Source organism: Lycorma delicatula, chromosome 5 (genome assembly GCF_047948215.1).
Source record: "Lycorma delicatula isolate Av1 chromosome 5, ASM4794821v1, whole genome shotgun sequence".
Taxonomy (NCBI): Eukaryota; Metazoa; Arthropoda; class Insecta; order Hemiptera; family Fulgoridae; genus Lycorma; species Lycorma delicatula.
In genome coordinates, this window is record NC_134459.1 from 19,605,733 (window position 1) to 19,631,620 (window position 25,888).

The 25,888-nt window shown below is 30.2% G+C and overlaps 1 protein-coding gene across 7 annotated transcripts in view; it reads left to right on the top strand.

The window, feature by feature from the left end:
• The window catches only part of alpha-Man-IIa (alpha-mannosidase 2), a 98,199-nt gene that overhangs the window by 40,790 nt on the left and 31,521 nt on the right, over window positions 1-25,888 (top strand). For all 7 annotated transcript variants that reach the window (XM_075365760.1, XM_075365758.1, XM_075365763.1 and 4 more), the window contains 6 exons: window positions 1,131-1,317; window positions 6,017-6,194; window positions 9,948-10,132; window positions 15,624-15,818; window positions 19,973-20,045; window positions 23,901-24,095. In XM_075365760.1, the coding sequence (XP_075221875.1) occupies window positions 1,131-1,317; window positions 6,017-6,194; window positions 9,948-10,132; window positions 15,624-15,818; window positions 19,973-20,045; window positions 23,901-24,095 (1,013 nt within the window). The remainder of the gene's footprint in view (window positions 1-1,130; window positions 1,318-6,016; window positions 6,195-9,947; window positions 10,133-15,623; window positions 15,819-19,972; window positions 20,046-23,900; window positions 24,096-25,888) is intronic.

Sequence of the window (25,888 nt, forward strand, 5' to 3'; positions counted from 1 at the left end):
CAATTCCCTCCAAGCAATTCCACACTAGACTGCTCCTGCTGATGGGCCTGCCGGCCAGGATGCTTGAAGCCTGGCAAGCTGGAGGAAGGAAGGTAGAGTCCATGCTCAGCATCTCCCTTAGCGGGCCGGCCAGGCCTGCTGCTTTGGCGGGGATGTTGGCATCAGCCAGGAGTTCAGATGTTGGGTCCACTAGGGAACTTCTTCCATTTTCTTCTTCAGGTGGTGGTTGGTGACCACTTAGCCCTTGCAGTAATGACACTGTATATAGATGCCCACAGTGTGGTGGAGGCCTTGACGCTGTGGTGGGATGTTTTTGTGACGCAGTCAGCAGCCTATACTGCATACTATGCAGGAATATAGTATACTGCAGGTATACTGTATTCCCACTGACATCTGAATGACTAACGTCATGCTTGCCAGTATGAAGCTCAACATGTATGTGACAGCAATATATACAATATATATATATATATATATATATGCACAATATTTTGAATTTATTTGTTAAAAATAAGAAAATGAAAAATTGAAATTGATATTTTAGAATTTTTTCTTAAATTAGTAAAAATTATGTTTTTACGTGATTGATAAAAAAATATGTATTATGTTGCTAGAAATTAAACCTGCTTCTTTTTTCCTTTTGTCATTAACTGAAATTTAATAGCCTAAAGTGATTCCTAATTTCAAATATGTTTGAATTAAAAGAATATTGTAGAAAGAAAGAGGGTAGAAAGAAATACAGATATTCTTAAACCAATCAAGTGACTGTTGATGAAAAAACATTTTATAAATATAAAAAAAAAAAAATTTTCTTTAGTTAATATATAAACATTATTACTCTGAATATTCCAACCCTGGTCCTTTCCAAACATTAAAGTGCTACAATATCACATTTCTTGTCAAAATTTGAAATAATCTCATTCATTCAATTTTATCTTGGATTAAAATTACTTTTTGTTTGATCTCTGTTAAATATTTACATTATTTCTAAATCAGTAATCAAATTTTATTTTATTTTTTATTTGAATATTAACATAATTCTTTAAAAAATTTATGCAATGTTTCATTTTTAAACTGTGCATAATTTTTCAATGTATTTATTTATTTTAAAATAAAATTCATTATTTCAGATGATTCTGGTAGAACTGAATTAATGTCACATATGATGCCATTTTATAGTTACGATGTACCTCACACATGTGGACCGGATCCAAAAATTTGTTGTCAGTTCGATTTCAAACGGCTTCCTGGACACGGATTATCTTGTCCATGGAGAGTGCCACCCCAGTCTATTGATAATTATAATGTTGCACAGAGGTAGGTCTTTTTTTTAATAGTAAACTTTTACCTGTGGTAGTATATCTTTTGCTACTGTAGAGAAATAATTATTTTTAAGTATATTTTTGATTCGTTGGTTTATTTTTGTTAAGAATTCAAATCAGTTTATGAAATTAAATTAGCTCAAACATAAAAGTGAAATATCTATAAGATTTAATTTAAAAGGGTTGTATAGATATTTAATAGTTTATTAAAAAAATATGCTTATAAGGAAAAACAAAGCATACCACCTGGTCAGTTTGTGTAGTTTTTTCCTATCAACTTTTTTTTAATGTTCCAAGACCATCATTCAAAACCAATGGTGTAGTGAAGCTAAAATAATGATATACTTTTTAATTGGATTATAATATCCATTTTACTTATATTTTTGCTTGAAATCGATTCAGCGTACTTTCTTTAAGTCGGTTAATCATTTTCTGGACAAGACTTAAGTATGAAATTTAATTCTGTTAACAGCACATTACAGGTTTTTGACAATATTATCAACTAAAGAAAAGCTCTTTTTAATCCACTTTGTCAAAATCCATAAATTTTTCATGTAGATTTGATGTTGTATGTCTGCTGTCATTGTTTTTATTATTGTTCATTGTTATACGATTTAAATTATGGTGCATTTCAAATATGATCATATTCTTTCATCAGATCTCTGTGCATATCCTTTATTTAATTGATACTTTTATCAGCTTTTATAATGTTTTTTTGTGAGTTAATCAGCTATGACTTCTTAAAAGATATCACAGAGTTTGCATAAACTTGTTGATCAGTAATTGTGTATTTTAAAATTATCAAATATTGTTTTATTTAATTTAAAAGAAAACTAAGTGCCTTTATAAAGAATCAATGTTTCACATTAAAACTGAAACTACAATTGGGTAATTTATTTTTAAGAAATAAATTTAAAAAATTATATTGGTAAATATATATATATATATATATATTAGACCAGCCATCAAAGACAACTGGATACTGCATTATAACAATGCACCTTGTCACACTGCACTCTCAATTAATGATTTTTTTGCAAAGAAAAACATTCCTGTAGCTCCTCAGCCATCTTATAACCCTGACTTAAGGCCCTGCGATGTTTCCTGTTCCCGACATTAAAAAACACCTCAAAGGACACCATTTTGGAACAGTAGAAAACATTTTTAAAAATGTAACCGACCATCTGAATGATATTCCGGTTTCTGAGTTCCAACACTGGTATGAAGAGTAGGAAAACCGTTTGAAGCATAGCGTAGCTTCTCAAGAGAACTATTTTGAAGGTGATAGAGTCTGTATATAATTGGATTGTAAATAAAATATTTTTCTAAACCAGTTTCATGGGTATGTATGTATATATATATATATAGATAGCTGTATCACAAAGTTCTCCCAGGATTTCCATAACCTATTCTACTTGGAAATAATGGAAAAATTCATATAAACATATGTCCTAAAATGTTTCTTTGTTGAGTTACAGCTTTGTGAATATTTTGTTCAGATTTCAGCTACCCCAGTGAAATGAATTCATACTGAAATTTTTAGGATATTAATTAAGGGACAGAATTAGTGATTTCTAATGGTTTTTTAACAGAAAAAAATTGAATAAAATAGATCCCAGAACCTGATCAGTATTTTTTGATAAATTTGGGGTGAAAACCAATAAATTGGGGTAAAAACCCTATTTTTTATGTTTGACATACAGTAACTTTGTTAAATGGACCCAGGGTAAATGGCCTACCAGGCTGTTTACCCTGGGTCGGCTAAGGCAAACCCAGAAGCCGACCCAGGGATTTCTTGAAGCCACAGAGCCTAACCAAGGGCCTACCCAAGGGCGGTAGAGCTCACTTCACTCACCATTCCCAACTGTCCAGGGAGCTCTGCCCACTAGAACCCCCACAGTGATTCACTTCAGTCGCTATTGCTATCTAGCTAGAGGGCTCCGCCCGTTGGACCTCCACAGTGGTCATTACCTTCATGGTTATGAGAATAATACTGAAAAATAACAAATAAAGTGTTCAGGCTTTATAAAAACCTTAAAAAGAAACTAAATTAAAAGACAGAATAGTAGTAAGTATGGTAATTTCACCGACTGTTGACAACAAAAACTTCATAATTTATTTATGTTACCATGATATCAGAAATGTAGTAATTATGTTAAAGGATTAATCTCTTTTTTTTAATGAATATCTTTAATTCACATCTTCACCCCCAAGCTAGGGCCTTAGCCTATGGCGTACAATCTTTCCTGGGATAACACAAATATAATGCGCAAATTTGAACGCAAAATCAGTTGGTTTTGACATAATGCTGTAACAAAACAAACCCACAGATAGACAAAGTTTCCCTTCCATTTAATTCCTTAGCATATATGAGATATCGTCAGCATCATATGCTAACACCACCTGGTCATCCGCAAAGAGCAGTATATACATCTAATCATTTCCCATATCTATTCCCATTCCTACGCACTTTCTTCTCTATATCTTTAACACTTCTTGTAAATATATTTTATACAATGTGGGTGACAAACAAAAATCTTGTTTCAAACCCTTGGTCACCTTAAAACTTTTTGAAATATCATTCCCGATTTTCACTGAACATTAATAATTTTTATACAGAATATATATTGCTCTGACATATACCTCATTTAAGTTTACATTTTCAAGTACTTTAAATAATTTATACAGCAGGATATTGTCATAGACCTTCTCTAAATCAATAAAAAACATGTGCACTGCCAAATTCCTTTATCTTCTATTCTCAATCATGTGTCTCAAAGTAAAGATATTATCCAAATATGTACGCCTTGCCCTAAAACCATATTGCTCCTCCAGATCAACAACATTGCTTTCAATCCTCTCTTTTAATATTTGGCCATACAACCTTGCCAAAGAATTAGTGACACTAATGTTTCTATAATTATTACACACCTTCTTGTTTCCTTTGTTTTCTTCTTTTATTTTTATTTTTTTGTTTATATTCCTGAACTAATATAACCAATATTCCATTCTTTTGGTAAATCATTCCCTCCCATTAAACACTTATTAAATATTTTACAAATCAATGCTAATAATTCAGTGGTTTCATGCTTCACCAATTTAATAGTAATGCCTCCTGACCCCCTTTGCAATTGTTTCACCATTCATCCTAGTAATCTCATCTATATCCAGTATTACTTTTCCAAAATGAACTAAGTTATCCTCTTTTATGTATTCTCATCTATCTTTATACAATAAAGCCTTATAATATCCTCTTATTCCTTCAAACTGATACACTCGCTGACTTCTTATATTTATCTGATCTGTCTTTCCTCAAATCTTTAATCAGCTTTCAACCCCCTGCTGCCGTACTGCCATCTATGCACCTTTCCATCTCCTCACACTTCTTCTCCCTTGTCTGCTCTGTAGCACTTACAACTTCTTTGATTTTATTTTTTGTTTATTTATAGCTTCAAATAAATTTACATATGTATTTTAATGAGGAGGATGAAGTGAGAATTAGAATGAGATAAGATAAAAATTAGACCAATTTTGTAAACAATTTTTTGGTATATACCAAAGAATAATGTTTTGAAGATATTTTCACCTTGGTGTTAGCTGATAATATAACTGGTGGATTTTTGAAGAATTTATATTTATAAGAAAAGAAACTGCCAGTGACAGCGTCAGCTGGGAAACCAGTGTGAGAAATAGCAGTATCAGTCATTGAAATTATCTTAAGTCCTACTGAAAACATTTTGTAATAAGTTATTAAAAACATTGTATTTATTAGATTTGCTTCAGTTTATCTTTCAGAAGTTTGTGGTTAAAATGATTCTTGCTGCTGATTATGGCAGAAAAAACAAAAAATGCATAATGTACTTAGTAACCAATTCAAGTGAATCCTTTTCAAAATTTACAATATGACTTAACATAAATAAAAGTTTAATTTAGTCATGCTTTTACAAAAGTATTTTTAATAGTTCTATTTGTTTTAGATATTTATAAAAATTATAGTTGAAATTCAGGAACTTAATTGCTTTCTCAATCCAACAATCTTTCTTAGACCTTAAATTGATTTGCTGTTTTCATTTTTCAGAATAGTTATTCTTTTGAACAATTTCTATATTACTCATAGTATGTAAATAGATAGATTTGCAGCTTAAGCTTCTATCAGTGGAATAAATCTGTGAGTCAAGTGGAAAGTGTAAGATTATTTTCACGCTCCTTTTTACATTAAAAACTGTCTGGTCATACGGTTCTGTATTGTAACAACTTTTACTATTAAAAACCAGGTATAAAAAGAATGAAAATTCAGAGTGGTTGATTGAGAAGTATGTAACTTTTTGGGCTGTAGTATTATTATTTTTAAATAATACTAAAAAAGTATTAATTATGTTGTACATTTTATTACATTTTTGTTAGTGTTGGGTATTATCTGTTGTTCCATGTATTTAATATTCTGTAAAAAACATAAATACATTGTTTGAAATCTTTTAAATTATGTATTCTCCATTCAGATGGTGCTTTTCAAATGTGTTGTCTGAATTATTAAAAGTACTAACTACTCGTAACCCTACTATTTGGTTCAGGTTACCATACTATATTGTAATTATTATTCTTCAGTACTAATGTAATATATTGTTTAATAATATTTTTATGTTTTTTAATTCTTCTTTTTATGAATTAAGTATTTTTATGTATCTTTTATTTAGGGCAGCTTTATTAGTTGATCAGTATAGGAAGAAAGCCCAGTTATATGCCACTGATGTCTTACTTGTACAGTTAGGTGATGATTTTCGTTACGATCATCCAACTGAATGGGACGTTCAGTACAATAATTATCAAAAATTATTTGATCATATGAATAGTAATCCATCATTAAATGTTCAGGTGATTTGTGATTTATATTATTTACTTTTATCTAAATGTAATTTCTATATCTGGAACTAAAGATGGTGAGAGTACCATCATACTTTTTTATAGAGTTTTTCTAACACCTTTAAAATAATCTATTTACCGTTTCTGATATAAGAAAATTAACTTACTGCTAAAAGATTACTTACTTACTTACTATAAGAATATAATAAAAAGAAAGTTTTCTAAAATTTGTAATTGGCACTTTAAGCTAAAGGTTTGAAACCAAACTGTTAGAATGTGCAACACATTTGGCTCATTCTTAACTGAAGTTTGGTCAACTTTTTCAGACCATAGTGTCTTCATAGAACTAAGACATTGTTTGTATACTATAGTTTTGTCACAGTGTGTGTATGTATATGTCAACATTTTTATTTCATACTACAGTATGACCATTGTGTGTTGTAAACCTTTTCAGTAGTAATAATAAAATCAGTATGCCGATGGCATAATTTTCTTCCATATTTTATACCATATAAAAATTGAAAACATTCCAATTTCCATACCATGTGAATCATGGAAATTTAACACAGAATTACAGAGATCAATAATTTTTCATGAATTTAATTTTAAAGATTCAAAAAGGGAGAAAATAACTTTGAATGAATGAAAATGTGAGAGAAAGGTGAGTGTGTGAATAAGTAGACTGTTTTTTAACTGTACCCTCATATAATAATGTTATAAACAATATGTATTTAGATTGTTTTTACTATGAACATTTTATTATCATTTTCTTTGGATTGTTTGATATCTAAACATGAAGGGAATTCAGTATCAGTAAAACAGTTTTTAATATATTGTTATAAACATCTTGATATTCCTCAATGCTCATAGCAGCGATCAACTAAAACATTAATACCAGTGCATGTGTTTTGGCTCATGCAGCTGACTAAACTGTTTAAGTACTTCATGGTAATAATCAAGAACAATTATCTATTTGATGATAAATGAACTGAATATATAATAGTAACGACATGAAAAAATGTCTTTCCCTCATAATATACACATGAGGGAAAGACAATGAATGATTTCTTGTAAAATCTTTATAAAAAGATGTCAATTAGTAGCTTACAAACATAACATACCGTACATTACTGTTTTTCCTTCTTGAACTTTTCAGGTTTAAAACAGCTTTTCCATAAATTTACTTATGCACTTTAGTAAAATCAAGCAATATATACATATATATTTTTATACTAACCAATATTTTTTTAGACAGTACATCATAATATTCACATAAATTATAACTGTAAAACACTGGGTGCCCCAAAAGTCATCAAATCACTTCAAAATATAATTTTTTTAATTTAATTTTATATATACATCCTTCAAATGGGCACCATTTTACTCTTGACATTGACAGGCTTTTTCTAAAATGTGTTTCATCACCTGTCTTAATGTTTCTTGTATTTGATTAATCTTTTTATGGATGTTGGTCTTCAGTTGCTGATTAGTCCAAGGTTTGTTGTGGTATTCTCATTTCCATAATAAGATTGTAAATGAAATAACTTTCTTGTTGCAAATTCTTGGATCTAAGCAACATATGCTAATCTTACCTGATAATCTGGTGGCTTCAGTTGCTGCATTACCTGTACCTTATAGGGGAATAACCTCATTTTCTTTTGAATCCTTCATTAGTATGCTTTGGGATATGCCGATTTGTTGGGATATCCTTTGGGTTGATGTTATAGTCTTCATCAGTGCTTTGTCTTACACGCTGATTGTTGTCCTGAGAACTGCTGGATCATGGCCTTCCAGCATGTGGTAAATCAGTTACAACCCCCTGTTGTTTGAACTGATGGAATAAGTTGAGTATGCCTTGTTTAGAAGTTGGTGGTTGTCTAACCCCAAAATGACAATGTGTAATCCCTTTGCACGATTGATTCCTGATTTTGTACATAAAATTTTATTTTTTTATTCATTTTTCTTTGATGAATTTTTCCATAACTATTTTCCAAGAATCACATATAACTAATCCAAAATAAAATAAACTGCCAAAAAATTGTTATATTTAAAGTGGTTCAGTGACTTGTTAGGTCACCCAGTACAAGCATCAGTTGACACCTGAGGAATATTCTGTTACTCAGTATTTTCTGTTCTATTGTCAATTGTGTACATTGTAGCAATTTCCCAAAACAACATTAATGCAATTTTAACTGATGCTGTACATTGCGAATCAGTGGTACTAGTTTTTTTCATTTGTTTTACAAGTTTTAATCTGTTCAGTTAACACACTCAAAAGTTAATATTCTGGTGAATTTTATTCTTTGTGTTAAGTTTAAAAATAGATTAAAATTTATTTTATTAATTTTTTATTTAGGGAAAACATCTACCAAAACATTTTAAATGATTAAAATTGTATACAATGAAGAATGTGTTTGGGGAGTTGTGCTTAAGTAACATAAGTAGTACAAAGAAGCCGGCCTCTGTGGCACAAGTGGTACGTACATCTTGGTCTTTCACCCGGAGGTCCCAGGTTTGAATCCCAGTCAGGCATGGTATTTTCACACACATTAGAAATCATTCATCTAATCCCCTGAAGCAGTAGTTAACTGTGGGCACAGAAGTTAAACAAAAAAAAAGTAGTACAAAACAGGATGAGTGTTGGTAGAGGATGATTAACAGATAGATCATCATTCACCTTCCCAAACAAAAAAAAAAATAAAAAATCAGCAGTGCTGATTTGAATTTTACTGGTTTAATTTAGAATTTTTGAATCTCAGGTGTGAGAAATAAGAGTAATAATAACAAGATGATAAATAAGATTTTAGTAAAAGATTTGAAAAGGGGAAAAGTATGTGCACATTTTGTTTGTCATTTGTTTATTCCAGACAAAGAAAGTTAATGTATTGCATTGTCTGATGAATTCATTAAAATAATTTATGAAGTTAGACATTTTTTAAAGCAGTTTATGATGGGTGATAAAAGTTTGTTGCACAATCCAATAACAAAATATCAAAAGTGCAACGTGATTTTAAAGCGTTTTCTCAGGCATTTGAATCATTATATGAGCAATGTACAGAAGCAGACAATATTTTTGATTTATTTTGGGTTTTGTATGTTCATAGCCCGGGAACTTCATTGTCATACTGTGTAATATTGTCAGTGATAATGACAAGCATTGCTCTGTTGACATTGTAGTTTCTGAATGGGCTCCTAGTGGTAGCATTCCTTGCTTCTTTAATATTTTTTGGTATATGAGAATAGTTGGTTATTGGGATATTTTAAAAATTGAGTGTTTTTGCTCCATCATCAACATGAGATCCAATTAGAAATTGTGACATAAAGGAGTTAATGGAAGTAAGTATATGTCTAGAAGGAGATAAAATGAGAAAGGCACTTGAGATGTTAGTTTATATTTCAGTGAAAAAGAGGAATCTAAGAAAATTATATATAGCTTACCTATAGGTTATTATTCTTGTTAAATTGTACACAAATTAAATTACATAAAATTTTGTAGTTTATCATACAGTATCCTGTGTTTTATTCTTTCTACAACCTTTTTGAGGAAATGGTACTGATGATGAAATGCACAAAATAAGTAAGATTTATACATGTATCTGGAGTGAAAAAAAAAATTATTTCACGATACAACATAAAGTATGATAATATTCTTCTTTCTATACTTTTTTTTTGTTATAATTGTTTTGCCTTTTTGAAATTGTTAATTGAATATATCTTGTTATATCTCTTCAGTATATTTAATATTTTATAATTTTAACATTATAGGCTCAATTTGGAACATTACGTGATTACTTTGATGCATTAAAATTAGAAATGCCTTATAAAAAGTTTCCTACAATGTCTGGTGATTTCTTTACATATGCGGATAGAGATGATCATTATTGGAGCGGTTACTACACGTCTAGACCATTCTATAAAAGATTAGATAGGGTTTTAATTGCATATCTTAGGTAAGTTTGATTTTTTTTTACTGTACTCTTAATGGTATTACTTTTATTTATGATGTGAACAGTTATCTAAGCGTTCAATAATTTGTATAAAGTTATTAATAATTGTACATATATTTTCTGTTTTAAATTTAACCATTTGATATTTTTTTCAAGTTAGTCAGAGTAACTATTTTTTTTTTCAGTTAAAGACATTTCTGTCTACATTATAAGTTATTATTTCTTTTTGTCTTTATAGTTCTTCCCTTCACTTTTTATACACTACTCAGAGTTTCTTCAATCCTTTGAAATGCTTCTTACTGTATACTTTTAATTTCCATTTGGGTCATTCCCTGTCAAGTGGTCTAGTTTTGAAAATCGTCCCCAGTTGACTGTCTCCAAATATCATCAAATTTTTGATGGAGGTTCCCCATTGTCTGAAATGCTATTTTACCAAATTGCAGCAATTCTTTATCTATTGTGGCTGATTTTTTTGTGACCTCCTGAAAAAGGGGTACTTACTTATAGTTTGTGGACACAAGTAAAAATTATTATCTTTGACTAACAATTTTGACTTCAATAATAAAGATACAGATTCCAATTCTGATACTGCTGGTTAACTTTTTATGCTATATCTGAATATGTTAGTCACAAGTTTCTTTTTGAACCTGGTTTTGAGATATAGCAGCTGAAATTCAGCCAGATATTTGTTGCAACATTTTATAAGTTTGAGCATATATATTTCCTTCTCTAATTCTTTAATTGGAATAAGACTTTGTAATTTGAAAAAGGAATAATTAGTGTAGTTCCTGCAGTTTCAAATCAATTGGAATCCTATGTCAGGAGAAATCTATCACTAATTTTGGTCAAACATTTTTTATCATGATTTTTGGCCCATCTTCGAAGGCTTATATCTCAGGTATACCCTCTCAGATTTTGTCAGTTTTATAATAGATGGAAAGGGCAGCTTTTAAATAACATAATCCATGCATTTTGTTTTTTGACTCTTATATTATAGTAGGTAAGAAAACTTTTCAAAGATAATGTATCTTTTGCATGTGACTGATGTTTAATCTGTGGACATTTCTAGTTAATTAAAACAAGGTGGAAAAACATTCAGTGCTTCAGAATATTATTAGATTTTTAAAGAATGTTCTAAAATTTACAATATCTTATAAATTTGCAGTATTCCAGAAAATTGTGGAACTTTTTAGACTGATCTGAAAAAATCCATTTTCTAAAATGTTTTGGAAAACTCTACTAATGTTCTACAGAACATTATAAAAATTTCTGGAATATTTTGGAAAATTCCATTTATTCTGGAACATTCTTTAATGTTGTTTATTTTGAAGAAAGGATATATAAGCATCAAATGTTTGCAAATTAGCATAGTTGTTAGTGAATAACTTCTATATTCTGTTGTGTGACATTTATTGTTATCTCCAACAGTGTTTTGAATTGTTTTAAGACGAGTGAAGTTCTTGGCCCCTGCCATTTTACCAAGCCAGGCTCTGTAGCCTGTGTGAAAGAACTATTAGTAATGGACAAAGAACTTTACAACGGTGACCTGAAATTAGCTTTAATGAAGATGCTGACATATGTTCCTATCTGACAGCTGTTTTACCAATGAAGTGAATTCCAACAAAAGGACTGCTGTAATCCATTTGGAAAATAATCGCACAAAGCCAAAAAAAGTATTGTGGCCTATTGATATTGATTCTGCTGATCAAGCCAGGTCAGAAGTTATGCCCACAATGTAGGCAAGTATTGGCTGAGAGAGATTCAGCCAAAGGATGATCAACCGGAATCAGAATCTAGTGATGTTGAAATGCTAGAGGTTTCTGGAAGAATGGATGCCTCACTGTCACCACTTGAAATCTCTCCTTTGAAGCTTAAATGTGTCAGCAAACAGGATTCAAAAGGCTACCTGAAGCAGAAGGTAAGAAGAGCACAAGAGTAACTGCATGACCCTAGTAATAAAGGAAAGAAAGTTTTTCTTAGCTGAAATGGTAGAAGAAATGAATAAACACACAGTTTAAAAAAAAAGGCGAATAAGTCTATCCTGTCAAATTTCTATGAATGATTTCTCTACTCTTTTTATTCATAAGTTTCAGCTGCTTCACCATTATTAAATAAAATCAGGTAACGGCAACCTGTTTTTGAGCATTTATTTGAGCTAATCAGTTTACCAGGTGTCTGAAAAAGAATTCCATGGTTTTAAATTTAAATTTACTTTATTATATTTAGAATTACAAATGTATGTATTACATGAAAATACAGTCTAAAGTTTTTTTTGTGCCTCTTGTAACTCAATGTAAGCACTGTTTATGCCCTGCAGACATCAGACTGATAATCCACCTCATTCCACACTCTGACAAGCATGTCTGCACGAATCACTTCCATGGCTGCTGTTACTCTTTGGCACTAGTGGTCAAGTGACTGCATCTGTGCAACATTCTCCTGGTATCTAATGGAAAATATGTAAACTAAAATTTAATTGTTTTCACTTTGAGATTATGCACGAAACACTTGAGTGCAGTAAAATAAAAACTGTATTTGTTCTTGAAACCCCAGAGTTCTTTTTCAGACCTGGTATTTATTACATAAACCTGTCTATATGTGGTTATAAAAGAATTTCTTATACAATTTCATATTAATACATTTAACTTTTTCAGTTTATTTTGTCATGAGATACCCATTCCACTCTACATAAATTTTTCATAATCAACTGTAAATGTTGTTTAATTGTTTTGAAATTTTTGCTTATATTATAAATATTTTTTATTTATTTGTGCTACCTTATAACTTCGTAAATGAATTAAAGTAAAAATTTACGTTATTCTGAAATTTTATATATCTTCAAAGTGAGGTATGAAAGGTATTTTTTTTTTTCAATGCATTTGTGTTTAGTTTTTCTACCATTACTGATTTCTTGGTGTCAGAACATTTATGTAAGCAAATGAATTTTCCAGAAGTAGACATACTTTGTAAAAATTCTACAGCCTCTATATTGTTTTCTAATGCTAAGTTATAATTTCCTGACAGAGTTAAATAATAGAACTTTAAAGTTCTGTTATTTAACTCTAAATTACCCTCTGAAAAAAGATCAGTCAGAGTCAAAAACCAAATCGGCCTTATACTTTTTCACTGCAAATAATCCCTCAGCACAAAAAATGTCATATTCTGATTATGAAAGATTCAGGATATATGATAATCGGAATGCATTACAGATTCCTTCATACATTCAAGAATTTTGTAATTTAATGCCTGTAAATTAGCCTTTTAAAAATATAATTAATAAATATAGATTACATGAAGTCATAAACAGGTGTAAATTGAATCATACGTGTCGGGCTTTGGAAGTTTGGTACTTTTACTTTTGCACTCAGATGTTTTTAATGAAAAGTAAGTTATTTATAAGCCTGCAGATTTCTCTGTGTGGATAAACTATATACTTTCATCTGTTTTTATAGAATGACTTTTGAAACATTCTTCTGTGGCTTTAACTTTTAAATGTGGTGTAACGTAACCTATTTCATAACCTCAATCTTACTGATACCTTAACTGTAAATAAAGTAGAGGACTATGTTTCTCTTAGTATTTACAGTATTATGATGTGTATTTATTATTGTTATAGTAAATCCTTCTGGCACTGATTGTGGCTACTGACATAAATCTGTGACTGGTGTCTCATCTACTTGTATCAAGAGTTGCACTAGATACCACCCTAGCTTTGGTAATAGATGCAAACTCCCACATTGAAATTTTAATAGATTTAATTGCTCAAAATTTACTTCGTATCTACAGGATCATTCATTTATTAAAGAGGACATGACTCAGGTTATTTGTAATGAACTGTTAACTATGAGGGAGGATCTAAAGCAAATAAAAACTCTCGGCAACACTCTATTAGGTTTTATGTCTACCATGGAAAATGTTGCTTTCCTTGTGGATAGATTAGAATCAAAAATTACAAATATTGATAAGCAAATCATTGAACTGGGTAAATGTAACTTTAAAATAGAAAAAGATGCCATGTGTCAACCTATCCCACAAAATATCGAAGAGCAAATAATGCGTGAAATTTAATACAGTGAGATCCATGAACTTGATTATACAATGAACCAGAAAATTGTTCAAGTATCAGAGTGTTGAGTGTAAGCTTACCTGTTCTAGATAATATTTCACTTGTTCATATTGTCAAACTGGGTTAAGTGAATCAATAAAAAACCCAGGCCAGCACTTAAGATGCCAAATCATTTCTCTTGAATGAAAACAAAATTATCGATAAAAAGTTTTTATTAGAATGGATGAAAGCTACAAAGACAATATTTTAAGAATTTCATGAGTGAATTGAACTCTCACATTAATTTTGGGGAAAAAATTTATAAAAAGTACATAAAAGATATACCAACAAAAGTAAGTAATGACAATAATACCAAGTAATTTACTAATACCAACTACTTTATTTACTAATAAAGTAAAGTAATTTACTAATACCAACACTTCAAGAATGTGAATCATCATTTATCAATTTACTACCAAAATGCAAGAAGTATACATACTAAATTAATTTCATCAAGCTATATTATCTAGCCTTATCACCTATTGACGTCATTATTATCATTGAAACTTGGCGAATGATTGATTGCTTCTTCAAGTGAGCTATAAATTAATAACTATGCTATCTACAGATTTGAAATGAGCTCTTCGACTAGTACCTTTTTCAAGAGGAATCGGAGTACATATACCAGAAAATTTGTAGCTTTCTTATTACTTCATCCATCTTAATTGTCAAACAAATATTTGTATTAATTGATACATCATTGGTAAATTTTTTCCTGTTTAGCGTCCAGGAATTACCGTTCAGATATTACTTCAGAGGATAAATGAGGATGATATGTATGAGTATAAATGAAGTGTAGTCTTGTACAGTCTCAGTTCGACCATTCCTGAGATGTATGGTTAATTGAAACCCAACCACCAAAGAACCACCGGTATCTACAATGTAGTATTCAAATCCGTATAAAAGTAACTGCCTTTAGTAGGACTTGAATACTGGAACTCTCAACTTCTAAATCAGCTGATTTGGGAAGACGCGTTCACCACTAGACCAACCCGGTGGATCTGGTAAATATATCTTGGGCTTGGTTTACTTTCCTCCTATGTCTAAAATTGAAATTTTTGAAGCCATCTTCTAGGAGTGAATAAGATTATGTGATGCATATTTGCTCATCTTTGTAGAATGCAATCTTCCTCATATTGTGTGGAGTAAAAATGATATTATGACTTTTTCACTTGAACAAGGAATTACTAATATGGAATGGGAACATTCTTATATCAATTTCTTTTGCTCAAATGGCGCAGTTATATTTGAATTTTTTAGGGCAGTTTTGTACTTAGTACTTTGGATATTGTTTCTTAGACCTAAGTATTTACTGGTTAATCTGATCTACTAATATTAATGTTTGATAAGTTAATCATTAAGTATATTGTTTTTTCTCTTATATTGTAGGAGCGCTGAGATTTTACTTTCTTTAGCTTGGAATGAGGCAGTTTTGAATGGTTTAAAACCAGATTGGTTAGTTGGACCCGACTCCATTTTAATAAAGCAGTTATCAAGTGCAAGAGGTAGCCTGAGTTTGTTTCAGCATCATGATGGTATAACTGGTACTGCAAAGGATCATGTAGTAGATGATTATGCTAAAAAGTAAGATGTTTATTTTTTTACTGATTAATCATTTATTATCCAAAATTGTTGGATACGTTGATTAATGTATTTATAAAACAAGCAGTTTTAAACATTTAATAAATAATTTCTATAGAGTGACTAAGTTAACAATGCATGCAGAAAAATTTTAACTAAAGACATTACACCACCAGTTGACACAATTATCATATGGTTATTAGTAAAGATAGATTATAGATATTATTTACAGCTCTTTATGTGTTGTATGTTATAAATCATTATTTTCTTTTTTATTACTAATAAACATTTTTATTATTATTATTACTATTTGTATACAGTTAAGATGATTAATTCATTGTTTGTTTATAAAATTTTCATTAAATTATTTCTACTCATTCTTTTGTTATTTTATTATCTATTTTTATGTCTTTTTACTATTTATTTGCAACAGTTAAGACATGTGCAAGGACAAGTCACAGATATGAGAAAACCATATATTCATAGCAAAAATGAAATTAGCTATTTTAGTAAATACTTTGATGAGGAGAAAAAAGAGGTAGATTATTTTATCTAATTCAACTGCTAGTTGGTAGTTCAAATTTTTCCTGTTTGCGAAAGTAAGCTACTCTGAAGTGGTTACTCTATAGAATGTTACTCTATGATCACATGTAACTCTATGGTTACTCTATGATCACACTGCTGATCACAAGTCGAAATGCAATGTTAATTTGGTCATGTAGTTGGAATCTGTAACTTCGGTTAACTTGATGATTTGCTTTTTGGTGTCGGACAAGACAAGTAATGTTACTTCTTTCACCCTGGTATTTCAGTAAATGGAATTGCAAAAAATGAAAGTTGTAAAATGAAGCTAAATTATTATTATCAAGAACAATTGAATTTATTTGCCTTAGATAAATCAAATGATATATGTTGTTCTGCAGTACAGTAGTGCCACTTTCATGTCAAGTTAATATTTTCAGTTTTTTTAATTTTTAGAAGATTACCATAATCCCAGTATAATTGCACACTATATTTACTTTGTATACGTTCTCTTTTTTTAATTTTTTGGATCTAAAATAATAATTCAGCTATTATGCAAATTTAGCATGAATTTGTTGGTATTCATTTCAAATGCAATTTATACCTGCTGTATATGTAAATAATAACAATTAAAAATATTTTTTCAGATCATAGCATAATTATACCTAATCTAATATGTATTAGATTTTATTTAGAATGGTAGGTTTGCTATTGCTTGGAAAATAAAATGTAACTGCTTTATAATTTACCTGGAATAAGTCTTAGTCATTGAAAAATTAAAATTAATTGAAAATTAAATTAAAGGGTAAGTTGCTAAATATATGAGTATGTATTTAAGAATATGTTAGAGCATTTGTCCAAAGGTGCTTCAAAACTCATCTGAACAGTGTAAGCCTGTCTTTTCAGTGGTTTTAGGAATAATAATATTTTAATATAACTGAAAATAATATCCAACTTAAAATAAGTATCTAGAAATGGAATCGTTTTTATAAGATTTACTTATAATTATGGGATTTAGCCTATGTAAGTATTTATGTATCATTTTGTAATATTCAGGATGATTCAAAACTATACAGCAGTCTCTCAGGAGTTTATTCTATAGCCAAAAATAGGAAAAAGTTCATATAAGCATAAGCCTGAAAACGCTTCGTTAGCAAATTACGGCTAGCAAAAGATTTTCCCCAGATTTTGCTACCTTAGGGAAATGAAGATTCCTGAAAATCTGCGAAGGTAAAATAAGCGATGAATTTAGTTGTTTATTATGTGTTTTGACATGAAAATATAAAAAAATGGGTTCCAGAACTTTACGTCCATTAGTTTTGAAGATATCTAGTGTAATATACAAAAATTGAGGGTAAAAAATAACATGTTTTGGGGTTTAATATAAGAAAACTTTGTTATGTGGTTAATTAAGTTGTTTTTTTTTTCAATTAGAAATATAGAAAATTTAATTCTGAAAAGATTCACGTAAATTACTTAAGAAAAAATTGAATACAGGATATTGAAATTTAACTTTATTAAAAAACAAAACAGACTGAAATGTGAAATTAATAGCATGAAATAACTAATTTTCCCCATAGGTTGGAAACAGCTTTTAGTATAAAATGTAATTTTAACATATAATGTAATTTAACTTTGAAAACAACGGAAAAATTACATTATAAATTAGTGAAGACGTTATTAATTAAATTACCTTTCAGTTGGTCGAAGTGGTTCCCATTTTGTTCAATACATGATTTTGCTCGACAAATCCATCATTTTCTAGCATGTCCCATAACATTAGGAGTATTCTTAATAGTTTCTGATGCTGTTATTATGCGATTCCTTATTTCCTCTTGTGTGTTAGTCCATTTTGAATAAACCATTGACTTCATTCAACCCCAAAGAAAAAAGTCTGATGGCGTGAGGCTGGGAGATCATGGTGACCATTTCACTGGTCTGTTTTAACCGATCCATTGTCTACCATATGTATTATTTAAAAGATCCTTTTTATTATTAAAAAAATGAGGAGGTGCCCTGTTGTGCATGAACCCATCTATAACCTGTTTTCATAAGAAATATCTTCCAAGAGAATGGGCAGGTTTGTTTCCAAAAGGTATAAGTGTGCTTCTCGTGTAAGCCTCCTTGGTAAGAAAAATGGATTGATCAAATTATCACCTAGAAAATAAAACCGTACATTAATTGAAAATGTATGCTGGAAATGTCTTGCAGTCTCATGTGGGTTTCATCTGCCCAAATATGGATGTTATGAAAATTTACTATTCAATTTCTTGTGAAGCATGATTCATCAATGACCAGAATATGATGAAGGAAATTGTGATTTCATACCCATTTACTAGTTAACTATCAGTAGAATATCTTCCATTTATTATAATCTTGTGGTAGGAAGTCTTGTACCTGTGTTACATGGAACGGGTACAACTATGTCTCATGAAGTGCCTGCCATACACTTGATTGTGAAATATTTAAATGCCATGATACCCATCTGGTGCTTGTAGTTGGCAATAATTATACAGAATTTATTATTGCTTGTTTGTTATTATGGATTCTCACGCTTTGTTGATGCCCACCCAGTATCTACTCGTTTTGGTTTAAAACTGCTGGTTTCTCTGAGTTTTTCTCCACAGCTTTGAAAGTTTTGTGATCAGGTGCTCTTCGATATGGATTAAGTATCACTATATTCTTGAACTGCAGCCAAACCATTCTTGTTTACTTTACCTTAAATTAATATCATGTTCGTTTACTTTTCAAATGAGTACATATTTGCATTGTCTTCCATTAGGTATTAAAGAAAATTTCACTAAATTTTGTAAAAACTGTTTTCTGAACTGTGTGCAGAATCTCACAGATACCTTAATACAATTTAAAAACAACCATCAAGATTATTCAAATACTGTTTCAAAAAGTTAATTGTTGATCAGCTCATATTGCCAACTTATGAAAACAAATTAATTCATTTTGATAAAAAAAGTACTAAATAAATGATCAGCTGTTATTTCCAACCTATGGACAAAATTAGTTATTCATGCTGTTAACATTTTTTTTTCACAATACAGTCTGTTTAGTTTTTAATAAAGTTAAATTTCAATATCCTGTATTCAATTTTTTCTTAGGTAATTTATATGAATCTTTTCAGAATTAAATTTTCTACAATTTTAATTGAAAGAAAAAAATACAAATTAACCATTTACCAAACTTTCTTACATTAAACCCAAAAATGTGTTATTTTTTATCCCCAATTTTGGTGTTATACATCAGATAACTTTAGAACTAATGGAGGTACAGTTCTGGTACCTTTTTTAAAATATTTTTAGGTTAAAAAACAACTAAATAAGAAACAACTAAATTTCCCCTTAATTTTTCTTCACAGAATTTCAGCAAGTTTTCATTTTCTCGGGGAACCAAAATCGAGTGAAATCTTTCACTAGCCGTAACTCGCTAACGAAGCATTTTTTTAAGCCTATGTTTAAATGAACTTTTTTCCTATTTTTAGCTATAAAATCAGCTCCCAAAAGATTCCTATATAGTTTTGAATCACTCTGTACATTAGAACTTTATTTTAACTTCTTTATACTATCTATATTTATTAGTATTCTGGAACTTATTAATAACTAACTAATTTTATTGATTTTTAGAATGGTGGATGCTATTAAATCATCACATCATGTTATGCAACAAGCTGTTCATTTCTTATTATCAACATCAAAGGTAAATAAATTTTTTGGAGTACATATAAATAAATCGGCAAATAGAAATAAATTATTGATTAAAATCATGTTTTCAAATCATGCTTCGTACATTAAAATGAAATATTTAATTATGTAAATATCTAAATTATAATTAATTAATTTCATTAATTAATAATTTTGTTTAAAATTTTACGAGGGTAAGTCAATTATTATCCGCAATTTAGTTATATTTTTGTTTATGTTGGTAGTACTGTTGTGTTGCGTATATGATGCATGTGTGGTTTAATTGTTATGTCCGTGCAGGTTTGATGTTGCTAGGTTAGTTCCATTATCGCTGCCCTGCCGTTAACCATGGCTGCTCCGCTTTCTGTTTGTACTAAAGAAGAGCCGTTTTTTGTTATCGGAAGGTGTATCAGGTGCTGAAATTCATTGAAGACTTTTGGTACAGTACGGGGACAGTGTGTTGCACAGTGGAGTGTCTACAAATGGATTGAAAAATTAAAAAATGGTCGCACAAGTGTTATGCACGATGAAGGAGCCGGATGACCGTTTACCGCCATAAATGAGGAAAACATTGAGCATGCACAAGACATGGTTTTCTTAGACAGACGAGTAACTATTGATGAAGTGGTACATTGTCTGCAAATTAGTCACAGTTCTGCCTACAAAATCATCCACAACAGACTTGGGTTTCATAAAGTCTGTGCAAGATGTGTCCCAAAACAACTCACACAGTTGCATAAACAAACGCGCTTGGACATCTGCCAAAAACATTTGGATCGCTATGGTAATGAACAGGACATCTTCTTAGACAGAATCATCACTAGTGATGAAACATGGATCCATAATTACGAGCCGGAGAATAAACGGCAGAGTATGGAATGGAAACATCGAAATTCACCCTGCAAAAAAAAGTTCAAGACTAACCGTCCACAGGAAAACTGATGGTTACGGTTTTTTACGACTTACAAGGCCCAGTTCTGGAACATTATGAGGAAAGGGGCATGACAATAAACAGTGATTGTTACAGTGAGATGCTTACTGCCAAGCTGAAGCCTGCAATTCGAAGTGAACGCCGAGGACAGCTGACGAAAGGTGTTGTGTTGTTGCACGACAGTGCCCGTCCACATACTGTTACCCACACTGCTGAAACGCTCCAGAAACTCAACTTTGAAGTACTGGCTCATCCTTCGTATAGTCCTGATCTTGCCCCTTCTAACTACTTGTTTGTTGTCACTGGACTTGCCTCAGTCCACTGACTGAGGCATTAAGCTGTGCATTCCTGGCTCGCAGCTCAACCGAAAATCTTCTTTTATGAGGGCATCAGGAAGCTTGTGCAAAGATGGACCAAGTGTGTTGAAATGCAAGGGGACTATGTTGAAAATTGATGTACATGTAAGTTTCCTATTTGTATTGCAATAAAATTTATAACTACATTGCGGATAATAATTGAATTGCCCTCGTATTAATAATATATTGAAAATTTGGTTTTTTTAATCAAATTGTATTTTTATAATTTATGAAATATAATCTATATTATAAAATATAATATCTATATTATTATAGATATTATATAATTAGATATTATATAGATTATTATAAAATATAATCTATATTAAAATATAATTTATGGAATTAGTGAGGTTCGGTGGGAAGAGGAAGGCGACTTTTGGTCAGGTGATTTTAGAATAATTAACTCAGCTTCAAATAATGGGCAGGCAGCAGTAGGTTTCATAACGAACAAGAAGATAGGGAAGAGAGTAGAGTATTTCAAAACACATATCGATAGAATCATTATAATAAGGATAAAATCAAAACCTAAACCGACAACGATTGTTAATGTCTATATGCCTACAAGCACCCATGATGATGATGAGGTAGAGTGTGTATACGAAGAGATTGATGAAACAATTAAACACGTAAAAGGAGATGAAAATTTAATAATAATTGGAGATTGGAATGCAGGCATTGGAAAAGGCAAGGAAGGAAATATAGTGGGTGAATACGGGCTGGGCAAAAGGAATGAAAGAGGGGACCGACTTATAGAATTTTGCACGAAGTATAATTTAGTAATTGCCAACACCCAATTTAAAAATCATAATAGAAGAATATACACTTGGAAAAAGCCAGGCGATACTGCAAGGTATCAGATAGATTATATCATTGTTAAGCAAAGTTTTAGAAATCAACTCGTTGACTGTAAAACTTACCCTGGAGCAGACATTGATAGCGACCATAATTTGGTGATAATGAAATATAGATTGGGGTTTAAAAACCTGAAGAAAAGGTGTCAGATGAATCGGTGGAATTTAGAGAAGCTTGAGGAAGAGGAGGTAAAGAAGAGTTTTGAGGAGGACATCGCAAGAGGTCTGAGTAAAAAAGATAAGGTAGAAAATGTAGAAGAAGAATGGGAGAATGTTAAAAAGGAAATTCTTAAATCAGCAGAAGCAAACTTAGGCGGAATAAAGAGAACTGGTAGAAAACCTTGGATTTCAGACGATATATTGCAGCTGATGGATGAACGTAGAAAATATAAGAATGCTAGTGATGAAGAAAGTAAAAGGAACTATCGGCAATTAAGAAATGCTGTAAACAGGAAGTGCAAACTGGCGAAAGAAGAGTGGATTAAAGAAAAGTGTTCAGAAGTGGAAAGAGAAATGAACATTGGTAAAATAGATGTACAGGAACTCATCATGTACAGGAACCAAACAGCAACAGTAACAATTGAAGAACATAAGAAAGAAGCCGTAATAAGAAAGGGAGTCTGACAAGGATGTTCCCTATCTCCGTTACTTTTTAATCTTTACATGGAACTAGCAGTTAATGATGTTAAAGAATAATTTAGATTCGGAGTAGCAGTACAAGGTGAAAAGATAAAGATGCTACGATTTTCTGATGATATAGTAATTCTAGCCGAGAGTAAAAAGGATTTAGAAGAAACAATGAACGGCATAGATGAAGTCCTACGCAAGAACTATCGCATGAAAATAAACAAGAACAAAACAAAAGTAATGAAATGTAGTAGAAATAACAAAGATGGACCACTGAATGTGAAAATAGGAGGAGAAAAGATTATGGAGGTAGAAGAATTTTGTTATTTGGGAAGTAGAATTACTAAAGATGGACGAAGCAGGAGCGATATAAAATGCCAAATAGCACAAGCGAAACGAGCCTTCAGTAAGAAATATAATTTGTTTACATCAAAAATTAATTTAAATGTCAGGAAAAGATTTTTGAAAGTGTATGTTTAGAGTGTCGCTTTAGATGGAAGTGAAACTTGGACGATTGGAGTATCTGAGAAGAAAAGATTAGAAGCTTTTGAAATGTGGTGCTATAGGAGAATGTGAAAAAATCAGATGGGTGGATAAAGTGACAAATGAAGAGGTATTGCCGCAAATAGATTAAGAAAAAAGCATTTGGAAAAAATATAGTTAAAAGAAGAGACAGACTTATAGACCACATACTAAGGCATCCTGGAATAGTCGCTTTGATATTGGAAGGACAGGTAGAAGAAAAAAATTGTGTAGGCAGGCCACGTTTGGAATATGTAAAACAATTGTTAGGGATGTAGGATGTAGAGGGTATACTGAAATGAAACGACTAGCACTGGATAGGGAATCTTGGAGAGCTGCATCAAACCAGTCAAATGACTGAAGACAAAAAAAAAAAATGAAATATATTTATTTTATAATTTAAGAGATATTACTTTCCCTTTCAGTTGCTTTTAGATGTATATAAACTATAAAATTTTCTCTTTTATGTTTTTGCAGTTTAAGTAATTATTTGTCCTTCTTAATGTATTAAAGCATATATATTTATATAGATATTATAATTTTTTTATTGAGAAAAATTATTTTTTTAATTTTTTGTTCAGCTTATGTACACTCCAGATACATACATGGAATTTTTCAATTTAGATGATATACGAAGACTACCATCTAGTCTTCCAGAGCAAGCTTTGCTAAAATTTACTCGTGGTATCAGTTCAGTTAGAGTAGTTATATTTAATTCATTGACATGGAAAAGAGAAGAAGTTGTTTCTGTTCTTGTAGCATCTGTTGATGTTCAGGTAATTTTTATAACAATACTAACCAGACTTTATTTTTATATTACACTTCTTAATTATTTTTTAACATTTTATTTGTAATTCTTAGTATTTAGACATTTTGCAAGTTATTGATACTGATAATTTTAGATATTGTATTATTTATTCTTTTGATAATTAACTAGTCTTGTATATGGTCATTTCAAGGTAATGTATTCAATTGTATTGTTTATGTGATATTACTATTTAAACACAGTTCCTTTATGGTGTTACTAGAAGTATAAACAATAGAAGTCTAGTATTACTGAAAGTATATACAGTAATTAGAAGTTACAACTTCTTATCTGAAAGTATGTGGCCTCCTGAAGAATTACTTAACATCTTTACATTGAAATTAAAATAAAAAACACAAATTTTATGTTATCATCTTGCACTTCTTTTTTATAATGTAAATGAAATTTTATATGAAAATGTACCTTTTGATAGAATAAAATGTTACAAACATATTTCAATAGTCTTTTAAACTACTTTCATTATTGTTTTGTGCCATCTAGAAGTTTTTAAAGCTTAAATCATGAATGAAGGTTCTTTTGTAATTCTTACAATTAATTAATCCATTTAGGTAGAGAAAAAAATAGGTGATTGCAGTTTAGTTGGAGAAGTCAATGTGTTAAAGAATACAGTTTGTTAAAACTTATAAAGCTGTTACTTCCAAGATTTAGATTTATGGTTCCTTAGATAATATATGTGTTGTAAGTATTTCTACTAAAAAAAAAAGTTTTTTTTCTGACATTTAAAGGTATGAAAGTAGAAAGTCAAAAGTGATGTTTAAAAATTAAATTTAAAGAAAAAATTAAACATTATCTATAACAATATGAAAAAAACACAGTCTATGGGTATTTTTTAGCTTCACCTTACCCCATAACATATGGGGTCATTATTTCTATATTTTAATTCATTTTTGTCATTGATTTTTCTAACTCCTGTCTTCTAGTGCTGTTTTTGCAACTTCTTAAACAAATTATGGAAGCAGTCACAAAAGAAAGGGATTTTCTTTGAAGAGTTATATCTTATGAATTACTTTAATTATGGAAAAAAGCTGAGTTTTATATCATATTAAACCATGTACTTTTATGCATGATTTTGAGTTTCAGTTTATTTGATATTATCCAACTTATTATATGTTTTTATGATACTACAACTTCAATATTGTATAGCTTCATTTCTTTCAATACATATAAAAGAATATGTCATGAGTGATCCATAATAAACACTTAGCAAAAAATTCTGAAGATAAATTGATTAAAATTTGTGTATGCATTCTTCTTATTGTGTAAGTGCACACTAAGAAAGAATTTTTTTAAATTCAAAGTTTAAAGGGTTATAATGGATTTTTAGATTTTTTTTTGAAACCCAGCTATTTTTTTTAAATTTCTAATAAATGAAGGTATCAATTTGTTTTTTTGTGTGTGTGATTTTCATGTGAATAACCCGAAACAAATTTCTAGATTTTTTGAAATTTAATTGAGAGGGGTAATGAAAGGTAAAAAATGTTTGTACAATAATTGCTAATTTTTTCCCATTTCCAACTATATTAAATGAATATTTACTCGATTTGGACTTGCAAATATTCTTTAGATAAATATCTAAAAACCATTTTTGGGTTTTTTGAATTTTAATTGAACTTTAATACTTATAATATTTACTTTTTTAATTTTAATACTTTTTATTTTGATACATAAATAGAAAGCATAAATTCTTTTTTACATTTTACGCTACCACTAATGAATCAATCTTTATGAGATTGTTACATTGTG